A 22236-nucleotide genomic window follows, 5' to 3' on the forward strand; every position below is an offset into this window, starting at 1 on the left:
CGCATGAGTTATGCCAAAAACCTCATCGCTTTTTTTTTTTTGGGAAAGGTTTGGGGCTGAGGGTGTGATCTCTCACAATTGGTTGTTGGATATTATGTTGATCTTGCATTTAATGCTTAATCATGTTTTGGATTTGGAGATTAGTGAGAGCTTATCATATTAAGCATAGTATTTGAGTTGGACTTTAGCTAAAAATGGTGAAATGGCTTATGTTAAGCACTAGGGTTAGGTTTCAATTTTGGTATAAGAATGGTTGGAACTTGAATAACTAGTCACTTGATCAACCTTTAGATGGATGCACCTTTGAATGGTTAGTCATTTAATGAGCATTAAGTTTTAAGCAAAGAGCAATGTGGAGTCTTATCATTTTAAGTGCTATTTAGTAAGGGAATTGAAGAAGACATGCCAAACTTCATGTTTCTTTTTTCAACTTTAAAATGCTGGAGTTTTACTGAATATATTTCTTAGCCCTCAAAACTACAACTCCCAAAATTTCCCCCATGAGACTCATGTGCTTGGATCAAGAGTTGAAAATGATTAATGATATTTAGTGAGCGTTTGGTTTCAGCTGAAACCAACGTTCACGTTTTCATTTCACGTTTCTGTCCCTTTTTTTTCTCAGCGTATGAATCGTGAATTTATTGTGTAGAGACAAAAATCACTGTTCATGCACTGTAGCAGTACTGTTCACGTACTGTAGCAGTACTGTTCACGCATTAAAAATATTAAAAATGGGTCCCACGGTACTTTTCATACATTTAAAAATTATTTTGCTACAGTGTTTTCAGTTTTCAGTTTCAGCAACAATAAGTTCAATCCAAACGGACCCTTATTCTTGGTAGATCACATGTAGATAGATTGCTTGAGTTTCTTTGAAGTTGGACATTTTCCCATTTTGTGTAAATATGAGCTTTCATTGGAGAAGCCGCCTTCCATGAGATATAAGAGAGATAATATAGGCCGTGAGCCTTGAGTCATTGTAGGTGTGATATGGGCTTGAGCTTGATATATATAGTGATGTTGATAATGTTGTGGGCCATGAGCCCAACAGATGAAGTAGAAAATTTAAGTCCTAAGCATGTTCCAAAAAATAAAGAATAATATGGGTCATGAGCCCCTTATGTGGTGTAGAAGAACTATGGATTGTGAGTCTGCCTTATGAAGTGAGGATCTTATAGGCCTTGAGCTTGGTTCATGTAGTTGGGTTTAAAGAAATTTAACCCAAAATCCATGATATGTTGATGTGGTGTAGGTTGCTAATATAATAGTGTCATGTGGTGTAAAAAAGAGTCATCAACAATATATTAATTTATACATGACTTGTTATTGAACGTGTTGCATGGACGTGTTGTGTCATCCTCGTTTAATAAATGAGTTGTGTTAGTGTGGGCACAAGCGCCCGCAATTGTGGGAAGTACGCCTTGGCCTAGGGTGGACCATGACAGATGGTGTAAATGGAGTCGCCACCTAGTTTAGGTTTAGGAACCATAAATATAGTGCCCTTGTGGAAGGACTAATCTTTACCAGAGCACGTGTCCAGAGTTTAGGTATGGGAATTGGAAGGTGTTAGGCACCTAACCCCACTCGATCCATGGGTCGGCCTCCACTCATTGTGTTCCAAGTCTTAATCTCGTTAAAGATATATTTAACACATTATTCTAACTCACACACATTTTAACATGCATCTAAAAGCAAACAAACATGGCATATCATCCCCAAGCCTAGTATTCATTTGTTATCGCATTTAAGCATATATCACTAAAGGCAAAACATCTCAAGGCAGATCTGAGCAAAAACATCTAAACATACAAGCATCAAAACTCATGGTATTCAACCAAACATATTAACAACTTTATATTCAAACACTCGAATGCATGTTCATATGTTCTATGCATGACTTACCTCATTGCAACACAACACCTATGCATCAATGCATGTTCATGGTATTCAAACAATTTAAAACCCTAGTAAGCATCAAAAGGATTAAAAAAAAAAAAAAAAAAAACAGAAAGATAGATACTTAAAGGCATGAAAACTAGGTTAAACAAAGGCTAAACATGTAAAAGAAAACAAGGAAACAACAAACAGGAGTGGATTAGGGGTTTTAGGCACAAGTGTGCGTGAGCATACATAGGGTATGCATGCACATCCCAACTATATGTGTATGCACACTTCGAGCATGCATACACATGCATGAAGCATGCGCATACATACACGCCCAAAACCCTAGCCCAGAAACTCTAAATAGGAAAACAAAGAAAACAAGAAATCTAACAACCTAACATGCTCTTAACATAAACATGAAGTAAACCTAGACTTGACAGGCATGTTATGAACACATAAACACACATATATATATATACACAAAAAAAACAAAGAAAATTGAAGAGCCAAAGTTAGAACCTTTAACTCAATACTAAAACTCTTTAGAGCTTGATTTTGACCATTCCCCCTTAGTCAATCTATTCACAACCAAATAAAAATAGTTAGCAAACTATAGAACTCGAAGATCAAGACTAGAAAAGGTTCCAATTAAGTAAAATTTGACTTGAGGATGTTTTATGAAAAATTCCCTCTTTGATTCACTATTTTTTTAGTGAATCTTATGTGTTTTGACATCATTTTTCGTCATTCTTTGAAAAAGTGTTTTTTATGGTTTTATATAGTAGTAAAATAGGGGTGTGAGGCAACTCCTAGACGATGTGGGATTCATTTTAAACTAAAATTAAGTACAAAAATCTTTCCTTACATAGTTTCTGGAACCCTAACTGTGTACGCATGCCTGTGCATGCATACGCATGGCTTGAGTGCACATACGCATACGCGTGTATGCATGTGCACACTTAGGGTTTCCAACGGCCCTTCTTTTCCAAAACTAGTTTTATTCCTTCTGAAAATAAGTTATATTTTTCATAAATACTTCCTCAAGTCAATTTTCATCAGATTGGGCCATAAACTAACCTTAGACCTTGCAGTACTATCATCAAAATGAGGGCCCAAGTCATAAATGGTACAAAATGAGATGCTTACAGTTAGTATTAAGAGTTTTTGACACGATTATTAAATAAATAATGTTTGAACTCATGTAATCAAAAACCTCTATTTTAACATGACATAAACAAAATCTGTTAGCAAAAATTGCCACCCATAATTTAGTAGTTTTACACGAGGACAAAAATTCACTATTATTGAGGTGACGAATTACCCTTAAAACAACACAATTTTACTTGAATTCTTCCCTCAAACCATTTTTTTATAAACACAAATGACAAATCACAATATTCTAACTCCACTCTTGCGAAAAAAAAAAAAACAATTATTTATCCCTAAACTTATTGCTAGTTTTAATTAGGCAAGTCGCTAAACTAGATTCACGGCATTGTCTTTGGGACTGTCGTCTGCCAAAAACAAATCCATACACTGCTTTCATGCCCAAAATCTAACTCAAACTTTGGCAAGACAGCTGGCCTGATTGTTTGAGATTTTATAGGCTTGAACTTTCAACTTTGATCATCGCTTTTTATCCCCAAAAAAAAAAAAAAAATCATCTCTTTTTATTTGTTTAACGTGACTTCAAACTTTGGTTTCAAAAAAAAAAAAAAAAAAAAAAACGTGAATTCAAACTATTTTTTTTTTTAAAAGAAAATAAAAAAAGTGTGGCTTCAAAGCGATTGAACTATTTTCTCAAAAAAAAAAAAAAGCGATTGAACTATTACGTGGTACCAGTTACAACCTTTTTTGCCACGTGTGACAGCCATTAAATTTGGGCACGTGTCAGGTTGGATCTGGATCAAACCCAGTTTCTGGTTTTCTGTGAGTGAGGAGAAAAAGACCCATTTATTACCGATCCCCTTTGCCTTAAAAACGTTCACCGATTTCCTCTGTTTGAATGAAAGAAAGCCGTGTTCTTCTCTGCTCATTTACTCTCTCTCTCTCTCTCTCTCTCTCTCCTACTCACTCTCTTTCTCTCTCTTGAATTATTAGGATAGATGGATTACACTATGTATGCAGAGTACAGATAGATCTATCCATTAACAGCACTATTTAATTTTGAAATTGAAATATGGAGTCTTTTCTTTCAGAGCTGGAATATTGTATTTTTTCAGTATTTATTTTTTGTCAGAGAAAGCTGTGATCTTTGTTCTGAATCCAAGTGCTTTGCTTGGAGATTTGAGACTCCCCGCACATTTCCACATCTGGGTCTCCGCCACTTTTATGAGTTAATGAAAATAATTTGAGTTGGGTTTTCACGGCTTCGTCTCAAAGTTCGGCGATAAGCGAAGCAGTTGTGGGCGGCATTGCTTTGAAGTTCTGAATTCAGGTTTGAGCAGCCCGAGAAGTACTTCGAGTGTAAGAATAATACAGTTCTGTATTCATTTTTCTCTTTAAAAAAATTGAGTTTATTTTGTTTTTTTTGGTTGGTTCAAATAATGCCTGGAGTTTTAAGAATATAGAAATCATAGATATGAGAAAAAAAAAAAGAATGGTTTATCTCTGTCGTCTGAAATGAGTTCACGTGAAGCTTACGCTGTAATGTCCGTGAGCAAAGTTTCCGAGAAACGATGCACACCCACTCTCTCCATTTGGTGACTTTCCAAAGCTTTCACCCATTAATGGAGAGCCTTCTTTCATATTAATAAATGGGTTGGTTGGGCACAGTTGAAGTAGATTACCCTCCAAGCTTTTTTACTTCAAAGCAGAAAAAGAAAAGAGAGTACAGCGTTGAAAATGACTCACATTGCCGCAGTAGTCTTAGTCTTTGACTCATTGTGATTGATTGTGGTGGATTGGAAAAAGTGCTTGGCTGAAAAAGAAAAAAAAGCGCCAAAAGAGCAAGAGGGCTGAAAATGATTTGGAATCATTGGCAATGTCGCTAGTTCTGCATTTTTGATTGTTATCTTCAATTAAAGGGAATGATGGAACCTCTGGTTTCAAGGTACTCATTGTGGCAGCTGCTTCTAATTACACTAGCGATATCTCTTGTTCCATCTCCCGTAAGATCAGGCGATGCAGAAGCGCTTTTGACGCTAAAATCGTCGATCGACACATCAAACGTGCTACAATGGCAACAACAACAACATCAATATTCGAACGTGTGCAACTGGACAGGCGTCAGAGAATGCATGAAAGGAAGGGTAACAAAGCTGGTTTTAGAGTATCTCAACTTGACTGGTACTTTGGATCACAAATCCATAAACCAATTAGACCAACTCAGAGTCCTCAGCCTCAAAGGAAACTCTCTCTCCGCACAAATCCCAGACCTCTCTGGCCTCCTCAACCTCAAATCTCTCTTCCTCAACAACAACAACTTCTCCGGCAACTTCCCCGACTCAATCTCCAGTCTCCACCGCTTAAAGGTCGTCGTCCTCGCCGGAAACCAGATCTCCGGTCCGATCCCCACCTCACTCCTCAGACTCCGGCGACTGTACACACTGTATCTGCAGGACAATAACTTGACAGGTTCACTTCCTCCGTTTAACCAAACCAGTCTCCGGTTCTTCAATGTGTCCAATAACAATCTCTCCGGTGAGATCCCATTAACTCCAGCTTTGGTTCGTTTCAATTCGTCGTCGTTTTCGGGTAACGTGAATCTGTGCGGAGAACAGGTTAAAAATATTAGTACTAATTATTTTTGTCAGAGTCAAGGTCCAGCTGGTACACCTCCTTCGCCGTCAAATAAAACGGCGTCGTCGTCGAAGAAGCGTACGAAACTGATAAAGATAATCGGAGGAAGTGTGGGAGGGTTTGTGGTGTTGTTAATCTGTTTGGTTTTGTTGTTGATGATGTGCGGGAAGAACCGGACGAAACCGGAGGAGATTACTAGCCACAAAGCGCTGGAAGCAGTGGCAGTAGTAGGAGAGGGGGCTTCAAGCGGTGGCAGGGGACGTAATATCGGAGATAAACCGGGGGGGTTTTCGTGGGAATGTGAGGGACTAGGGAGCTTGGTGTTCTGCGGAGCAGGGGATCAGCAGATGAGTTATAGTTTAGAAGATTTGTTGAAGGCTTCGGCTGAGACATTGGGGAGAGGAATTATGGGGTGTACGTACAAGGCTGTGATGGAGTCTGGGTTCATCGTGACCGTTAAAAGATTGAAGGACGCTAGGTACCCTAGATTGGATGAGTTTAGAAGACACATGGATGTGCTTGGAAGGCTTAGCCATCCTAACCTGGTCCCACTCAGGGCTTATTTCCAGGCTAAGGAGGAGCGCCTTCTCGTATATGATTACTTCCCTAATGGCAGTCTCTTCTCTCTCATTCACGGTACGTACCTCCCTCCGTATGTCATTATTATTATTTTTTTTTCTATATATTGTCGGTGACTGTTTTTATTTTTATTTTTATTTTTTATTACTTTGCCTGCCCGAAACTTCTCGTTTTGTCCTGCACTTGCAATTTCATTTAGCTAGAATAGTAACGAAAAGTAGTTAAACTTTTTGGAGTAAGTCCAATTTTCTTCTATAGTCTCATTTATTATTAGTGTCTAATTAGCTAGGAGTGCAGATAGAACAAAAGTGATAGGTGAGAAATTGCATATTATATCTCCGGAGAAATGAAATTTATGGTTGACATTTGTCTTAAGATTATTGACCCCACATTGACATAGACATAGTGGCCCCTAATCTTGGTCGTGGTCCAAGATCAATCCACTTGATAGATGTCTTAGTAAATACTGATAGTAATGTGACACACACTGATGCATTTGTTTAAATTAAATGTTGCTGTCTTTAAATAAGGGACCATACTTTTGAACCATATGATTTTACCCTTGGTACTTTTGGGCCTAATCTTAATCCTAAAAACTATCAAGAACTTGTAATTCAACTAATACTTTATAGTTTAGAGATTATAAAATTCCGTTGACAAGTTTAGGACTTTATTTCTAATTTAACACCATACAGTGTTAAAACTTTTAAATAATATCATATGCATTTAAATGTATAAAATTTAACCTGAGTTGATTTAATGGTTCTTAATGTCTCATGATATTTATGAGATTTTGGTTCAAAATTTTTTGCCAACATCTTGTGGCCACTTCTATGAAATTCCTCTTTATAATAACCTGTTGTGTATGGGATGGAGTGACTGCATACATTCAAAAAAATAGTTAATTAGATACTCGTTTTTCATATATATATATATATATATATATATATAGAGTTTGGTTAATATATGTCTTTAGACACACATTAATCATCAATTCTTAGGAAACTTTTATGAGAAATTGAAAAAATAGTCAAAAAATTGATAATTTTTTTTCCTTTTTTTATAAAAAATTTTCTAAAATGATTTTACTAATGCAGTAAAACCAATATATATATATATATATATAAATAATAGCAACTGTAATAAAGTACATTGGTAGGCTTAAACATTGATTAGGCAAGCAGCTCCACCTCACCTGCCCTCTCCTGTCCTGAATGATAGTAGTGAATAGTATGTATATTTTAAAAGTCCGTATGGTATGGCAATGTAGTAGGGCCCTCTGGACACGATCTCGTTAATGATACACCTTTCGTTGTTGGTCTCTCAATCCCATGCACAAATTTATTATGACCTCACGCTCCCTTCAGGAGCGTGTATTCATAATGGCTGATAGAGTGATAGGTGTGTTTTGCGGAAAAACGGGGAACACAGAGGAGTCAAATTCTCTACAGTGATCGTCTCGTTTTCCTGGACAACAAATTGGACTGGTCGATGAATTGAATATCATTCCGCATGTGAAACAAGTGGCAATAGAGTCCGGTAACACACACCTGTGCCCTCCTAACATTCTTCATTTAAAAAAAAAAATTATGTTTTAATCCATATATATTTTGTAAGATAAATTTTAAATTAAACCCTATAGTTTTATATTTTTTTAATCAAATCCCAGATTTAAGACTTCTTTTAAAAAAAAAAAATCAAACTTTATAGTTCCATTACATTCAAATCCAGTTTTGAACTTTTAAGATCTTATTAATTTAAAATATAAGTTTCGATTTATCCTAAAAGAATAAGTTTTAATGAAATATAAAGCTAAATTGAATTCACTTTTATAATTATAATGAATAAATTTTTGTGGAGTGTGGAGGGCAAGAGTCGGAGTTCAAGTATTCGGGAGGAAGTTTCACACACATATACACTTACATTAGGTTGTATAAAAAAAAATTATAATGTAATTTTTTTTTCCATAAATTATCAAGCTAATTATTGATCTTATGTCTTTTTCAAAGACACTAGAGTAAATTAGGTGAGGTCTTGAGTTTCATGCACCATACTATCTCGAATTATAGGATTTTTAGAGTGTTTCATAGACATAGACAAAGGGTAAAAATAATGTGTTCAAAATCTGGAATAATGCATGGTGCACGTCTTAAATAATATGATCCCTCACATCCTTGATCTTGGTTTTAAAAAAGGTACCGTTTGATTGATCCTCCATTCTCCTACCAGCTGCGTTGATGTACTTGGCTAGCTGTGGGCCATTTCCTCTTTATTTAACTCAAATGGTTGTTTTTGTGGATCTTTTATTTTATTTTTAATAGTAGGAGTATTATTTTTGGGAAGAGGGGAAAGAAACGTTGTGTTGTGTTGTGTTGTGTCCCCCACGACCGACGAGACGAGTGTTACTATTTAATAAGTTAAGAAGAGTCTTATTTGTTAGTGACATTATGATTTTTTTTTTTTTTTTTTTTTTTGGTTGAATGACATTATGATTAATATTTTTGAACTTAATAATAGATAAAGATGCTACGACCATTAAAAAAAAAAAAAAAAAAAAAAAAAAAAAGAGAGATAAAGATGCTATGCTATCAGAATGATCTGAATTGTCTACCAATAAAACCAAGGATGATCTGAAAAGTTCACTACTTTATTACTTTTAAATGCATCTCTAACTGTTGTTGAGACTTATTAGGTGAATAAAGACAAATAAACGCATGTTACTTTTCCCGCAAATCTAATCTCAAAAACATTGACAACTCATTTGATTTGAGTCTGACCTCTGCACGTTAGTAAGTGTTATCCCACTCCCACACACACTCCCTACTTATTACTTTCAAAACTCCACATTTATTATTATATGTTCCTCCGCTCATGTAAAATTATGTGATTTTGCATCACTTCTATCGTTCTTGTCTTCAAAGTTTAATATGCATGGTTTCATAAATAAAAAAATTAAGAAAGAAAGAAAGAATAAATGGTTAAAAAAAAATTGATATAGATCTAGCCTGAATTAATTTTGTCTTATGCAGCAGCAGCATTATTCACTGAACTTTTCTTCTCTGATGAGGAGTTCAAATGTTACAACCAAATTTCTTTATTTTATTCTTGTGTATCTTTCTTTTCATCCATACTTTTACTTTTTCACTGCAGATGCACATCTAGTCATATCAATTTGATGTCCTTATTATACTGGTTTTGGAATATTATGTCAGATTCTGAACTGTGGGTTTGGCTTTGCCGCTTTGGCTTTGGCTTTGGCTTTGGCTTTGGCTTGTTTTCTTTCTTTCTACCTTCTTTTTCCCTGCACTCCATTCCTCCATATATAACCTTGTAACTAAAGTAGTATAAATTTGGTCATGTATCATCCCAAACCGAATAGTAAAGCAAACTTTGTGTTACTAATTTTTCCCATTTATTTAGTTACTTTTGGGTAATACATCCTTTGTGGTACCCGGCTCAAACTCAATATAATTTGAGAACTAAGACAATAATTTTAAATGAGATTTTTTTTTTCAATATTTAGATATCAATTAAATAATATTTCTTTAACTATATATATATATATATATATATATTAAAAATCAATCTTTTTGTTTTTTGAGATGCAAAATTACTAATTAATTTTTTGCATTTGAATTTTATTAACATCTCTTTTTTTCAATTGATAATTGATAATAGCTAGTCTACTTAATCAACACGCATAATATTTTTATTTGGTGAAACAATTTAGCGGTTTTGGTTGGATTGGATTTCTATTGACTCAATATGTTGGGGTCTTCTTGGAGGTAAAAAAATAATAATAATAATACAAAACCCACTGACATTTTTTTCTCTGTGAAAAAAAAATTATCATCCTACAACTTATGAGACTTTTTGTACAATTTTGGGGATTTTTCTTTTCTTAAAAGGGGGACCTTGAGACCCTTTTATAAATTTTTGATACGTATGGGCTTAGACCTAGGCCTAGAGAGGATCTTACAGTACCTTATGTCTGTAGTTCGAACACCACCTCTCCCTCCCCTTTCCCACTATCTACCTATTTGGAAAAAAAAAAAAATGCTCCATTTTGCTTGATTGATAAATCGTATTTATTTGTTAAGTTCAAATGTATTTGCAAACCAAGCAAACAAAGTTTGCGCTTGAACTATGTTTGTTCAAATGTAGTTCAAATTATACCTAGCGTAACTTGTGTCATGTAATTGCCTTCCTCAATCTTGGTTTCCACACTTAGCCAACAAGTTGACAATCTATTGAAAGTATTTAGATGATTTGTAGTATCCCCCTACCATGCACAACTAATATAACATTTCCTTCGAAGACAAACGATTTGCAAGCAAATTTCACACACACACATATATAATTTTCAAACTTATATGAGAGAATTCTTATTCAACACACTATACGTTATGGCAAGACTCAAAACAGATAGCACTCATTGCCTTTATCTCTTGCTCTTCCCTTTCATCATTAGACATAGCGGCTGACTTTTCTTTGATTTTTCATACAATGCTTTAATCAATTGATGTTTTCCATTTCTAGGATCTCAAACCAGTGGCTTTGATACCAATTTGTTGTGAAAAGTACACAAAACAATAAAATTACAGCACCATGACACACAACACATCTAATGAGGTTCTAGGCCTACACTATGGTCAACACAAACCAAAACTCACTATCAACAATAAGGGTTAGAACCAGTCTCACAAACATAAACAAACCCAAATTCCCAATACACCCAAAAGTGCTCTCACTATAACACGCTATACAAAAATTTTCCATCTAACTCTCTTTCACACACAAAAGCTAGACCACGACTCTATTTCTAGGATTTATCACACCTGTATACTTATTTTCTTGTCCATGTGGGACTACCACTCTTATTAGGAATTGTTGCACACTCTTATTATTCTTTTAGCTGAAGTGGGGTTCCAAAATGAACTGGAAAACCTCGAAATTTATCCCCTCATGATAGTTTGGCTCTCCTCTCTTCATGTTCTTGGAAGGGAAATTTCACATTTTTTCTTAGTAACCCCTTCTTCATTGTGGTGTTGTAATTTGGGCAATTATCATTTCTTTTTTTGTTGCACATTGACTTTTCAAGTGTTTTACATTTGAGGGGTGAGTTTTCGATTTACTTATACTTCCTGAGTGCACAGGTGTGCCCCATTACCCCTTTGTATTCCAAGTAAAAGGGAATTTCCAAGGAGATGATATTTTTTAAAATTATAATGATATTTTAATAGCTAAACAAAAATGATTTCATTGAAAGAAAACTCATATGTGTGATAATATAGAATTTAAAATTTGTCTTGATGAAAGGAAAAGTATGTATGCAGCATCTCATGTTGGGTAATGTTTTAAGCTGAAATGTTTCAAGAATGGGAAGAATATGTTTACAACAATATTTTTAAGAAACATTATGATACTTGAATAGCTAAACAGAAAAACTTGAAATCGAAAGAAAACTCCAAGGATTATGAGATTTAGAATTATGTTGGTGAAGAGAACAGTATGTATGCATCATCTCATGGTTAAATACCATTTTATGACTGAATTTCAAGAAGTTTTCCTTGTATTTGGTCTGTCAGTCTTATCACATGATTATGTCATGCCTTTCCCACCTTCCCTAGGTATCAATTCTGGAATTGTTGATTTGAAAGATAATTTGTTTCTAGTTTTATTCCTGCGTGGATTTTGACATTAGTCATGGGATATTTCTTTCCTGGAAGGATTAGTAAATCCTTACTGCATCTTAGGAGGGACTTTATTTGCAGGACTAAGAGACATGAAAAAAGACAACTAACCAATTTCAATGTTTCATGTGAAATGCACCAATTGAAAAGGTCATGTTTTGTCTTGAGGTGGAAACCCCCTTCGCTTCACATTGGAGACATAGATCATTTGTATATTGTTGATAACAAAATCATTACTGCTGGTGCTGCAAAATATAAATTATTTATGATGAAGTGGCTTCAACTAGATACAGATGTAATGAAATACAACATCCTGTTGATTCCTTTAAAGCCAAACTCAAAACATTTGCATCAAACCTAAGTAAAAGATGGTTACTGCTATTTTGGTCAAAGCTAAGAATGCCTTTGGCCTAATGGTAGTCTGCCTCTCTTGTGGGTTTGAGAACTGGAGGTCAAATCTCCATTCAGCCAAAAAAAAGAAAAAATAATGCTCTTGTTTCATGCAATAACATTTTTGGCTACTGTTGCAGGATCCAGAGCTTCAGGTGGCGGGAAGCCTCTTCACTGGACATCATGCCTTAAAATAGCAGAGGACCTGGCAACTGGTCTGCTCTATATCCACCATAAGCCTGGTTTAACCCATGGAAACTTGAAATCCTCTAACGTCTTGTTAGGTTCCGACTTTGAGTCCTGCCTCACAGATTATGGTCTCCTTTCATTCCGAGACCCTGACTCACTTGAAGAACCCAGTGCTACTTCTCTCTTCTATAGAGCTCCTGAATGCCGTGACATTCGAAAGCCATCTACCCAACAAGCTGATGTCTACAGTTTTGGTGTCCTTGTATTAGAGCTTCTAACTGGAAAAACACCCTTCCAGGACCTTGTTCTGGAACACGGTTCAGATATTCCTAGGTGGGTCCGTTCAGTCCGTGAAGAAGAAACTGAGTCTGGGGATGAACCTGCCTCAGGCTCTGGTAATGAGACGTCTGAGGAAAAACTTCAGGCTCTCTTGAACGTTGCAATGGCCTGTGTGTCAATTGCACCAGAGAGCCGGCCTACAATGAGAGAGGTTTTAAAGATGATCAGAGATACAAGGGCGGAGGCTCAAATTTCATCAAACAGTAGTGATCATTCACCTGGAAGATGGTCAGATACTGTTCAGAGCTTGCCTAGGGAAGAACATTTGAGCATTTGAGATGATAATAGCTTGGCGGCTTTAAATTATGTATGCTGATTTTTTTTCCTCATTGAATTGCGATTCTTCAAGTAGGCATTGTAGAGTGTACCAGTGTAAAGGTTTTCTTTAATCTTTTTAGCTAGTTGGAAGTTACATTTAAGATTTTATTATCTAGCTAGTGAGCTGTTTGGAAGGTTGAATTGCTTGACTTCCAGTTTATTTGGGGCTTGATTTGGTTGGGTTCTCATGCAACAGAGTCCACATCCGTTTGGAAAAGTGTTCTTCATCAGAGTTCAAATTCACGGGGGTGATGTTAGCTCAGGTTATGTTCTGAATTGCTCATTTACTTATTTTGTTCAGTTTTGGACAGAAAAAAATGTTCAAACCTTTTTTATTTAAACTTAAGTACAGTACCATAAGTGCTGTAATTTATTGTTATTTTGGGAACATTGCAAAAGATTAAACTAATAAACAAAAGCGCTATTAGTCTTTCCTGCTAACATCATATCCTCTATGCCGCCTTGTCCAGAATGTCTTTATGTAAGCGTAGGTTTCTTTTTTGGCCAATTTAGAGGAGACTAAATCCACTTGCTTGACTGGCACATTTAGTCACATTAACCCCTATCTATTGCATGGGACACTGCTTCCCAAACAGCCAACAATCCATTTAACAGATTACTGCAAGCTTCTAAGCTATAAGTTCCAGTGATTACTCTGAAATTGCTTTGCCAACAGTCTTGTTGACAGTTTACTCTCAATCCCCTTGGTAAACATGAGGTGTTCCAATTGAGCATATGCATCTTCCTCAATACTTTTACAACTGTATCTGGAAGTTTTAAGAAAAAAAATAAAATGGAATGGAATGCAGAACATCAGTGAGTTGCTTGTGAATATAGTTTGGCCTTCCAAGCCTGCAATTTAAACTTATCTTATCTAGCTAGCACTTCAGAAAAGGCTTCTGTCCTGTAAATAAGCTAAGGTATCTCCTGGCTTGTCCTGTTGTCTACCAGTTTGACAGTTGAAGAATTGGCACTTTCAACATGGAACTCATATAGTCTGTATTACTATTAGGACTAAAGAGCAAACCAGATTTTGAAAATCTGAGCTCACACAACCATTCTAGCCACTAAAAAAGAGAATTTCCATAGACGCATCTGACACTATGACTATGAAAAGGTAGGCAGCAGCAAATAATACCTACCTGTTTTAATTAAATATTAGATTTAAATAAATAGAAAATATTTCACCAATATTAAGTTATGTGATGCAAGTACATCGTGTAAAATCAAGTTTCTGATAAAATAATTCTCAAAAAAAAAAAAAAAAAAAAAAGTTTCTGTTAAAATAAAATATTAAGATACATGATTAAAACCATTTATTACAATAAGTAATGAAATATATATATATATATATATTAAAAACTAGAACAAAGATGATAGATATTGTAATTCAAGCTATGTGTGATGCAACATTTTGCTATAGCTACTCAATAAATGAGGGAGCCACCCAGCCCTAACGAGGTCAAGATTTTAATTTGGGAGGTATGTCACGTGCAAGAAGTTGTCAGTTGGTATGAGAAACGTGAGGAACAGGGGTTGTGTTTCCCTTTGTAGGGGCCTTTTTAGCATCAATGGGTCAAAACCCATTCTGCTACATCAAGGCCCGTGAACTAGTGCGTAAGGGAATCAGGACTGGTCTTATAGGGTCATATTGCAGGCCAGTTTGAGCGCAAACTAGGCATGCCCAATGTTTAGACAAAATGGAGAATGATGCAGCAAGCTGGACGTCCTTATGAACGCAGCAAGCAACGTTGCGGTAGAGTAACTGTTACAACAGACATAGCAAAGAAATGCCATATCAGAACAAATGGTATAACGGGTTTAATAATTGCGTTACCATGGAGCGACTATTATAGCAAGATAATAGTCAATCCTACAACAGGATGACTAACACATCAAAAGACTCTATAGCAAAACAACTGATATTGAAAATATAACAAAAAAATACTATAGCGGAATAATTGATACAGCAAATATAGCAAAAGATGCAACAACAAATATAACAAAAGATGCTACAGTAGAATAATTGATACAGCAAATATAACAAAAGATGCTACCGCAGAATAACTAATAGCGTGAAACATTGCAGCAGAACAAATAGCAACAGAAAATATCAAACAAGCTAAAAGAAGTCACTGCAGGGCAATAGCAACAACTCCAAGCATAGGTAATGGTGTTAGTTCACCCTCCCAATCCTGGGTCGAGTCATTCAGTAGAAACAAGTCCAAGAAAGGAACCAAACACCAACACGGATAACCTCATTATAGGTTTCTGCCATTGAAGTTATTCGTGCTAGAGCAAGGGCCTAAATAGTTTTGGATTCGATTTATAGAGTCCTAGAGGGTGGGAGTGTCAAGAGGGAGAGAAAAAATGGTTTATTGATGCACGCTTCTATTTCTGCTGTGTTTTCACTCTTCCTTTTTTACCACTTTCTTTCTTTTTTGTTCTATTACTCTTAGTTTTTCTTCCTATCCTTTCCGTGCGTTCTTCCTTTCTCTTCTTAAGGCTACCTCCCCCCTTTTATATTGCTTGATTCCATGAGATTTCTCCCTTTTGTCCCTAAGGTTTCACCAACCATTTTTGGTTTCTTGTGAACACCCCTCTAGGATTATCCACTAACTCATTGGCTGCTCGGCCATTACCTTTGTCCAGAGTGTGCTTGCTGCACCACTCCATATTCAAGGACAAAACTCCTTGTTTTGTTTCTCCCCTTCCCCCTTTCTGTCTTACTTGAATGGATAAGGATTGGAGGCTCTTTCTCTACCTACCCCTATAGCATGCATCAAGTGGTCTAGGCCTTTTGCTTGCCTCTTTTGAGTGAAATGCCATCTCAATAAGGCATTTTTTCCAAAAGAAGCCTTGACATGAACCTCAAAATAGACCACTTTTCCTCCCCACCACCAAACCACACCCTTTGAATCCCTTGACTGAGGGCCCACCTCTCCTGTATTGACTGGGTACAAGTAGGTGGTGCTCCGACCCCTTTTAAGTGAGTTCCAATACCTTCTACATTTGTCTTCTTTTGCTCCTATGCCATTTCTGCCATTCTTGCCATGTTTTCTTCTGCTACATATCTTGTGTTCGTGCTTATCCTCCACGATATGAAGGCCATGGGCTCTTGGGCTTGCATCATTTCCTCTTATTTCCCTATGGGCTTGGATAGTGTGTTGGCAAAAGTCCTTACTCACTCAACTCACTAGGCTTCTGCTCTTATTGTTTTTCTTTTCTTGCCATGTCTATGGGCCTGCTAGCTATCATTCCTACCATGCTAGCCTGTTGGGGTTTATTACCACTTTCCTTGGGCTTTCTCGGCCCACTTACTTTACTTTTACTTCTCATTGTGCATATAGGCCTGCTGGTTGTCATGTCTGCCATGTTGGCCTATTGGGCTTGTTACCTCTTTCCTTGGGCTTCCTCGGACCATTTGCTTTACTTTTACCTCTTTTATTTCTTTTTCATTCCATCTTTCCTTGTTGTTGGGTTTCTTCTGTTGTTGGGCCTTTTTGTCAAAAATGGGCATCAACACCCATGTTATGTGATTGTTTGTTATTTATTTGATTTCAATAAAAGTCATGTTTGAGTCAGATTAGGAGATTTGATTAGAATGTTGTTGTTAATGTTAAGGTTTTTAAGTAGTAGTTCAAATCTTTAGTAGTTGAGTTGTAGTGGTCCTTTTATTTTGGGTTGATCAGTTATCAATATTGTATTTAAGTTGTTGAAATATTTTCAAATAAAGGCATCTGAATTATCTATCAAAGTGAATACTAAGGAGGCTAGAAATCTCAAAAAAATCCAATTATTATTTTCATTATGTTCTCTCAAAATTTGACAACCACCATAGATGACAATAAGGAACCATATGTTCCAAAATGGTATTAGAGTCAACCACTATCCAAGTAATCAGGTGTAGTTCATTGAGTATGAGATCAAATGAGTTGCGGTTTTGTGGTCGGATCCCAGAAGGGGCAACCTAAAGGCTAGATTAAAAATAACTGATAGGTGAGTGGAGCTACCAAAAAGAGAAAGGGCTACCATTGGGTTAATGTTGCTAGAGTGAGCCGTTGCAGACGTCGGCTGTGGAGCGTGGTGGTATGTTATGATCTTAATGTCCCACATTAATTAAGTGCAAGCTATGTTTATAAGTTCTTAGTCACCCTCCCTTTCCAAGCCAATTTTAAGGGTGAGTTTTACTTGTAACAGGGTAAGATAAAAACATAAGATGAAATGTAAAATTAATTTGAAAAATATTAATTAATATTTAATTATTTACAGTAAAATAAATAAACAATTACATGTTTCTTTTTTTTTTTTTTGTTCGGAAACAATTATAAACTAATGTAATTATTATACACAATTTTAGACAAAAGACTCATTTTTGACAAAAGGTCCAATGGCAAAAGAAGCCCAACAATAAGAAAAACGAAAGAAAATGAGATTAATAAGAGGTAAAGGTAAAATAAATGAGCCAGGAAAGCCCAAGGATAGAGGTAGTAAACCCAATGGGCCAACATGGTAGAAATGGCAGTTAGCAGGCCCATGGGATTAATAAGAGGTAGAGGTAAAGGTAAAGTAAATGGACCGAGGAAGCCCAAGGATAGAGGTAGTAAACCCAATGGGCCAACATGGCAAGAATGACAGCCAATGGAGGAGAGGTAACAAGGAAGGAACAACAACAGAGGGGGAGACAGAGAGAAGAGTAAGAAAGAAACTAGGAACCAGAGAACAAAAAGAAAACTAAGTGGTAAAAAATAAGGAAGGGAGAAAACACGACAGAAATAGGGGCATACATCAGTAGACCACCATTTCTCTCCCTCACGACATTCCTACCCTCTAAGACTCTATGAATCAGAATCCAAAACCATTTAGGCCCTTTCTCTAGCACGGGTAACTTCAATGGCAGAAGTCTGTAATGAGGTTATTTGTATTGGGGTTTGGTTCCCTTTTTGGACCTGTTCCTGCTAAACGATTCATCCTAGTACTAGGAAAGCAAGCCATTTCCATTACAGTTACTTAGAACCGTTGTTACTACCCAACGGTGGTGATTTTTTAGTTTCTTTGACACTTCTGTTGTTATTCTTTTCCTTTTTTTGTCGTAGTGTTTTATATTATTAACCATTTTGCTGTGATATCTTTTGCTTTTTCTAGTGTATCAGTTACTCTATTGTAACCCTCTTTTATTTTATCCACGGTATTAGTTATTTTTTGTTGTATTAGATATTCTACTGTAATCCTTTCACTTAGCATATTTTATTGTTAAAGTCATTTTGCTATAGTATCCCTTATTATTTATTATGCAAGATATTCTATTGTAATCCTTTCACTTAGCATATTTTATTGTAAAAGTCATTTTGCTGTAGTATCCCTTATTATTTATTATGCCAGACAGTTATTCTATCACGACCATATTTGTCGTGCCCAACCTGCTACACCATTCCCAAGTTGTCTTAACATTAGGCATGCTTGGCTTGCGCACAAGCTGGCTCGCAATATAACTCCCAAGGGGCCAATCCCGACTCCCTTACCCATTAACTCACAGGCCTTAGTGTAGTAGACGGGCCCAAGCCTATCAACGTAGAAAGGCCCCCACAAATGTAAACTTTACTTTATTTTATTATACCTAGGTAAATTTATTCAATTTCTCTCAAAAAAAATTTTCTTTCATATATTGAAATTGCTACATGATTTTTTATTCCTAATAATCTGGAATATATCTTTCTAGATGTATGTGATTGTAACTTGTAAGCACCCTACACAACTTTTCTCTCTACAAGAGCCTCTCTCTCTTCCAAGAGAGTTTTGTTTCTACCTAGGAGTGTTTTGTTACTACCCAGGTTTGGCCAGCACTCATACCCAAAATCCTTTAACCTCTGCCCTTTTCCTCTCCAATCATCTCCCATCACTCCCTATCAAAATTACTTCCCACCTATCTGTGAGAGACCTCAACCAAAAGTGTCTCTCAAAAAAGAGATTCGGGTACCTTTTAGGGCACCTCTCTTTTTGGGTAAGTGGTATGGAGTCGCCACTTATTTTTTTTATACAAAAAATAAGAAAAACTAAATATATACAGATACATGACTGAATTGTTCTCTTCATTGATGGAATAAATATTACATATTTGGAAAATTGAAAAGTTACATAGCTTTGGGTCCTAGTTACAATCTACCAAATATTTACATGGCTTTTGTCCTAATTACATTCTACCCAAAACAAGCAAAGACAAGGCTAATCTACAAAACCAAAAATCTAAATCCGGAGGCTAGGTTATGGAATGGGAAGGTGTTAGGCACACATTTTGCCCAGATAGAGTCTAGTATTCTAGACTCTTGTGACCAATGTACCATTTTATGCATATCATGAATGATATGTTAAGCATGTGAATTAAAAACTAAATCACATAAATTTATTTATGGATGAAGTCTCTTCTTTTTGTTTTAAAAGTTCAAATCCGTTTTGATTATTAAAAAAATGATTTTGATTTGTCAAAATGCCAGATCTGTTTTGTAGTATGTAGACAAAGTGGTTTTTGGTGATAAAAATTCAGATCTGTGTTGTGATGATAAAAAAAAGGTTTTTGACAATAAAAAATCAATTCTGTTTTTTATATGTTAAAAAAAGAATTAAAAAGAGTTTTTTTTTTTTTTTTTAAGAAGAGAGTTTCACTTATAGTATGAATTTATGCAATCATTAATTAAATACAACAAACACAAACACAACAAGGTCTTATCTTTTTCTTTATTTCAAAAATCTGCAGGTATTATATTTAAAAAAAAAAAATCAGATTTGTATCTTAAGAAAGATACAAATCAGTTTTGATTTGAGAAAAATTTAGATCTTCATATAAGGAAGATGCAGATCCCTTTTATTTTGAAGAAAAATTCAGATCTACATCTAAGAAAGATGTAGATCTATTTTTATATTGAGAAAAAAATTCAGATCTACATCTTGGGAAGATGCATATTTGTTTTTGTATTGAGAAAAAATTAGATCTACATCTAATAAAGATGTAGATCTGTTTTATTTCAAGAAAAATCCAGATCTACACCTAATAATGATGTAGATCTGTTTTATTTTAAGAAAAAGAATTGATTACATGTAGATTTATTGACATTCAAGAAAAAGATTATAACAATCACATAGAAAAAACAATCATGCTTTAAACAAAACAACTATGAATCATTCATGTTATGGACGAAAACATTCATCAATATAAAAAGGAAGCATAGAAAAGATTAGGTTGAAGGAAACAACCTCTTGCATGAGCACTCTTTGTTCTTGAGAGGATGTTTTAGGGTTCAAAGACACTTATTCAATTATCTTTGAAACCTAAAAACCCTAATTTTGCAGAAAATCAGAGAGGAGATTAGAAAATATGAGCTGTTTGGGAGCCCAAAACATGTGCCTCTCAGAGCGTGAAAAAAAGGTGTTGAATTATAAGGTTCAGTATCTATTTATAGAGGCCAGAAGACTCTAAAAAATAGGTACAGGCAATTAGGGTTTGAATCCAAACACATCTTTTTGCGAAAAGGTCTAAAAGGGTGCGCCTTATCGTCACCTGAAGGCCGTTAGGCCAAAGCCCATCACATGAAAATTCGGCCCTTTTAGAGTGTCGTTCGGCACTCCAAAAGTGTCGAATTGGCCATATGGCTCCGAACACTCTTTCGTGTTCGGGTGCCATTTGGACTCCTTTTCTAGGGTGTTTTAGCTGGTCCTTGTACCTAGACGTGTTTTTGTCCTTCGTGTATATTTTTTCATCTCTTTTTGGAAAATTCAGGATATTTAAGGACAATTATCTTATAGATAAATATCCTAAAATAAATCTTGATAAAGTTCAGATTATCCACAGTTTTATTATTATCCAATCATCCCTTTTATTCCTATGCATGCATCCCTATAGTCTGATTTGATAATTGGAAACACGGCTGCAACTGTTAGAATCTCAAAATCATTTTTATGATGTGCAATGAATGAATTAATACATGTAATGCAAAAAAAAAAAAAAAAATGATGTATGTAATGCAAGAACAAATTGATGCATGTAATGCAATTATGATTTTTAGGGTACATGGATTGGTCATTCAAGTCATTCTCCTTAATTAAATTATGGGTGCAAAATTGAGTGTCTACACTATCATGGTCCCCTCTCACACTGTTTCAATCACCTACATTATACTCTTTTTGAACCCGGCGTCTACCTTTTGGCTTTCTTTTCTTACAAAACAAAACATCACCTTCCCTTTTTGCCTTTTCCCTTTCACCTTTCCCTTTACGCTTCTTTGTTTTCATTTTGTTTTTTGTGTGATCTTTGTCGTTTTTTCCTGCATTGAGTGTTATTCTCATTGTTGTTTGCTATAGAAATGTTGTTCCCTTGTTCTTTGAACATGGGGGACCACTTTGCAGCATGTGATTTTGGCTGGTCTGAAAGTAGTGGGTCAAATGTGAGTACTAGCCTATTTGTTGAAGAATTTGACTCAGCTTCTCAAAACAGTGATGACGGAGAGACTCCCTTTGTGAGACATGGGCCTGTTCTTAAGGTAGACCCTGAAAATGTTGACATGCAAAGGGAATTTTGGAGCCATTGTGCTATTGGCTTCATCCTTGACTACAGGAAGTTCTTGATTTCTTATCTTTAACAACTAATCAACACTGCATGGCGAATCAGAGGTGTGGTTACTATTGTGGGTAGAGACTCCTTCTTCTATCTGATCCATTTTAAGCATAGGGAGGATCTAGAACATATGTGTACTGAAGGACCATGGGCAGTGGATGGAGCCTTTCTTGTCCTAGAGAAATGGAGGTCCAACTTGGTCCTCAACATACTTCAGCTGAACTATGTTTCTATATGGGTACAACTGCATGGTCTACCCTTAGAGTACCAGTGTCTAGAATTGGCTAAATGAATGGCTCATATGATGGGAATTTTTGAAAGAGTAGATTGGGAGGATCACATTCCCAGAAGCATCAGATTCATGTAAGTTCGTGTTTGTCTAGATCCATGGATGCTAGTTTTATCAGGTTTTATGCTATGGTTAGATGATGGGTCAAGAACAGGGATACAATGTAGATACGAAAGGGTGCATAAAATATGCACTAGGTGTGGTCTGAT

General features: G+C 35.8%; 1 protein-coding gene across 1 annotated transcript; it reads left to right on the top strand.

The window, feature by feature from the left end:
• The first annotated feature begins 3817 nt into the window (after nucleotides 1–3817).
• LOC115981836 (inactive leucine-rich repeat receptor-like serine/threonine-protein kinase At1g60630) lies at nucleotides 3818–13574 on the top strand. Its single transcript, XM_031104220.1, has 2 exons — nucleotides 3818–6261; nucleotides 12428–13574. The coding sequence occupies exons 1-2, from the start codon at nucleotides 4914–4916 to the stop codon at nucleotides 13090–13092; spliced, it is 2013 nt and encodes a 670-aa protein (XP_030960080.1). The 5' UTR covers nucleotides 3818–4913; the 3' UTR covers nucleotides 13093–13574.
• Nucleotides 13575–22236: the final 8662 nt, after the last annotated feature.

This window comes from Quercus lobata, chromosome 3 (genome assembly GCF_001633185.2).
Source record: "Quercus lobata isolate SW786 chromosome 3, ValleyOak3.0 Primary Assembly, whole genome shotgun sequence".
Classification (NCBI taxonomy): Eukaryota; Viridiplantae; Streptophyta; class Magnoliopsida; order Fagales; family Fagaceae; genus Quercus; species Quercus lobata.

Excerpts from the sequence above, each read along its gene's own strand:
- LOC115981836 (XM_031104220.1), top strand. The coding sequence starts at position 4,914 with ATGATGGAACCTCTGGTTTCAAGGTACTCATTGTGGCAGCTGCTTCTA. Across the intron at positions 6,262-12,427 it reads TCTCTTCTCTCTCATTCACG|GATCCAGAGCTTCAGGTGGC; the intron begins GTACGTACCTCC and ends CTACTGTTGCAG.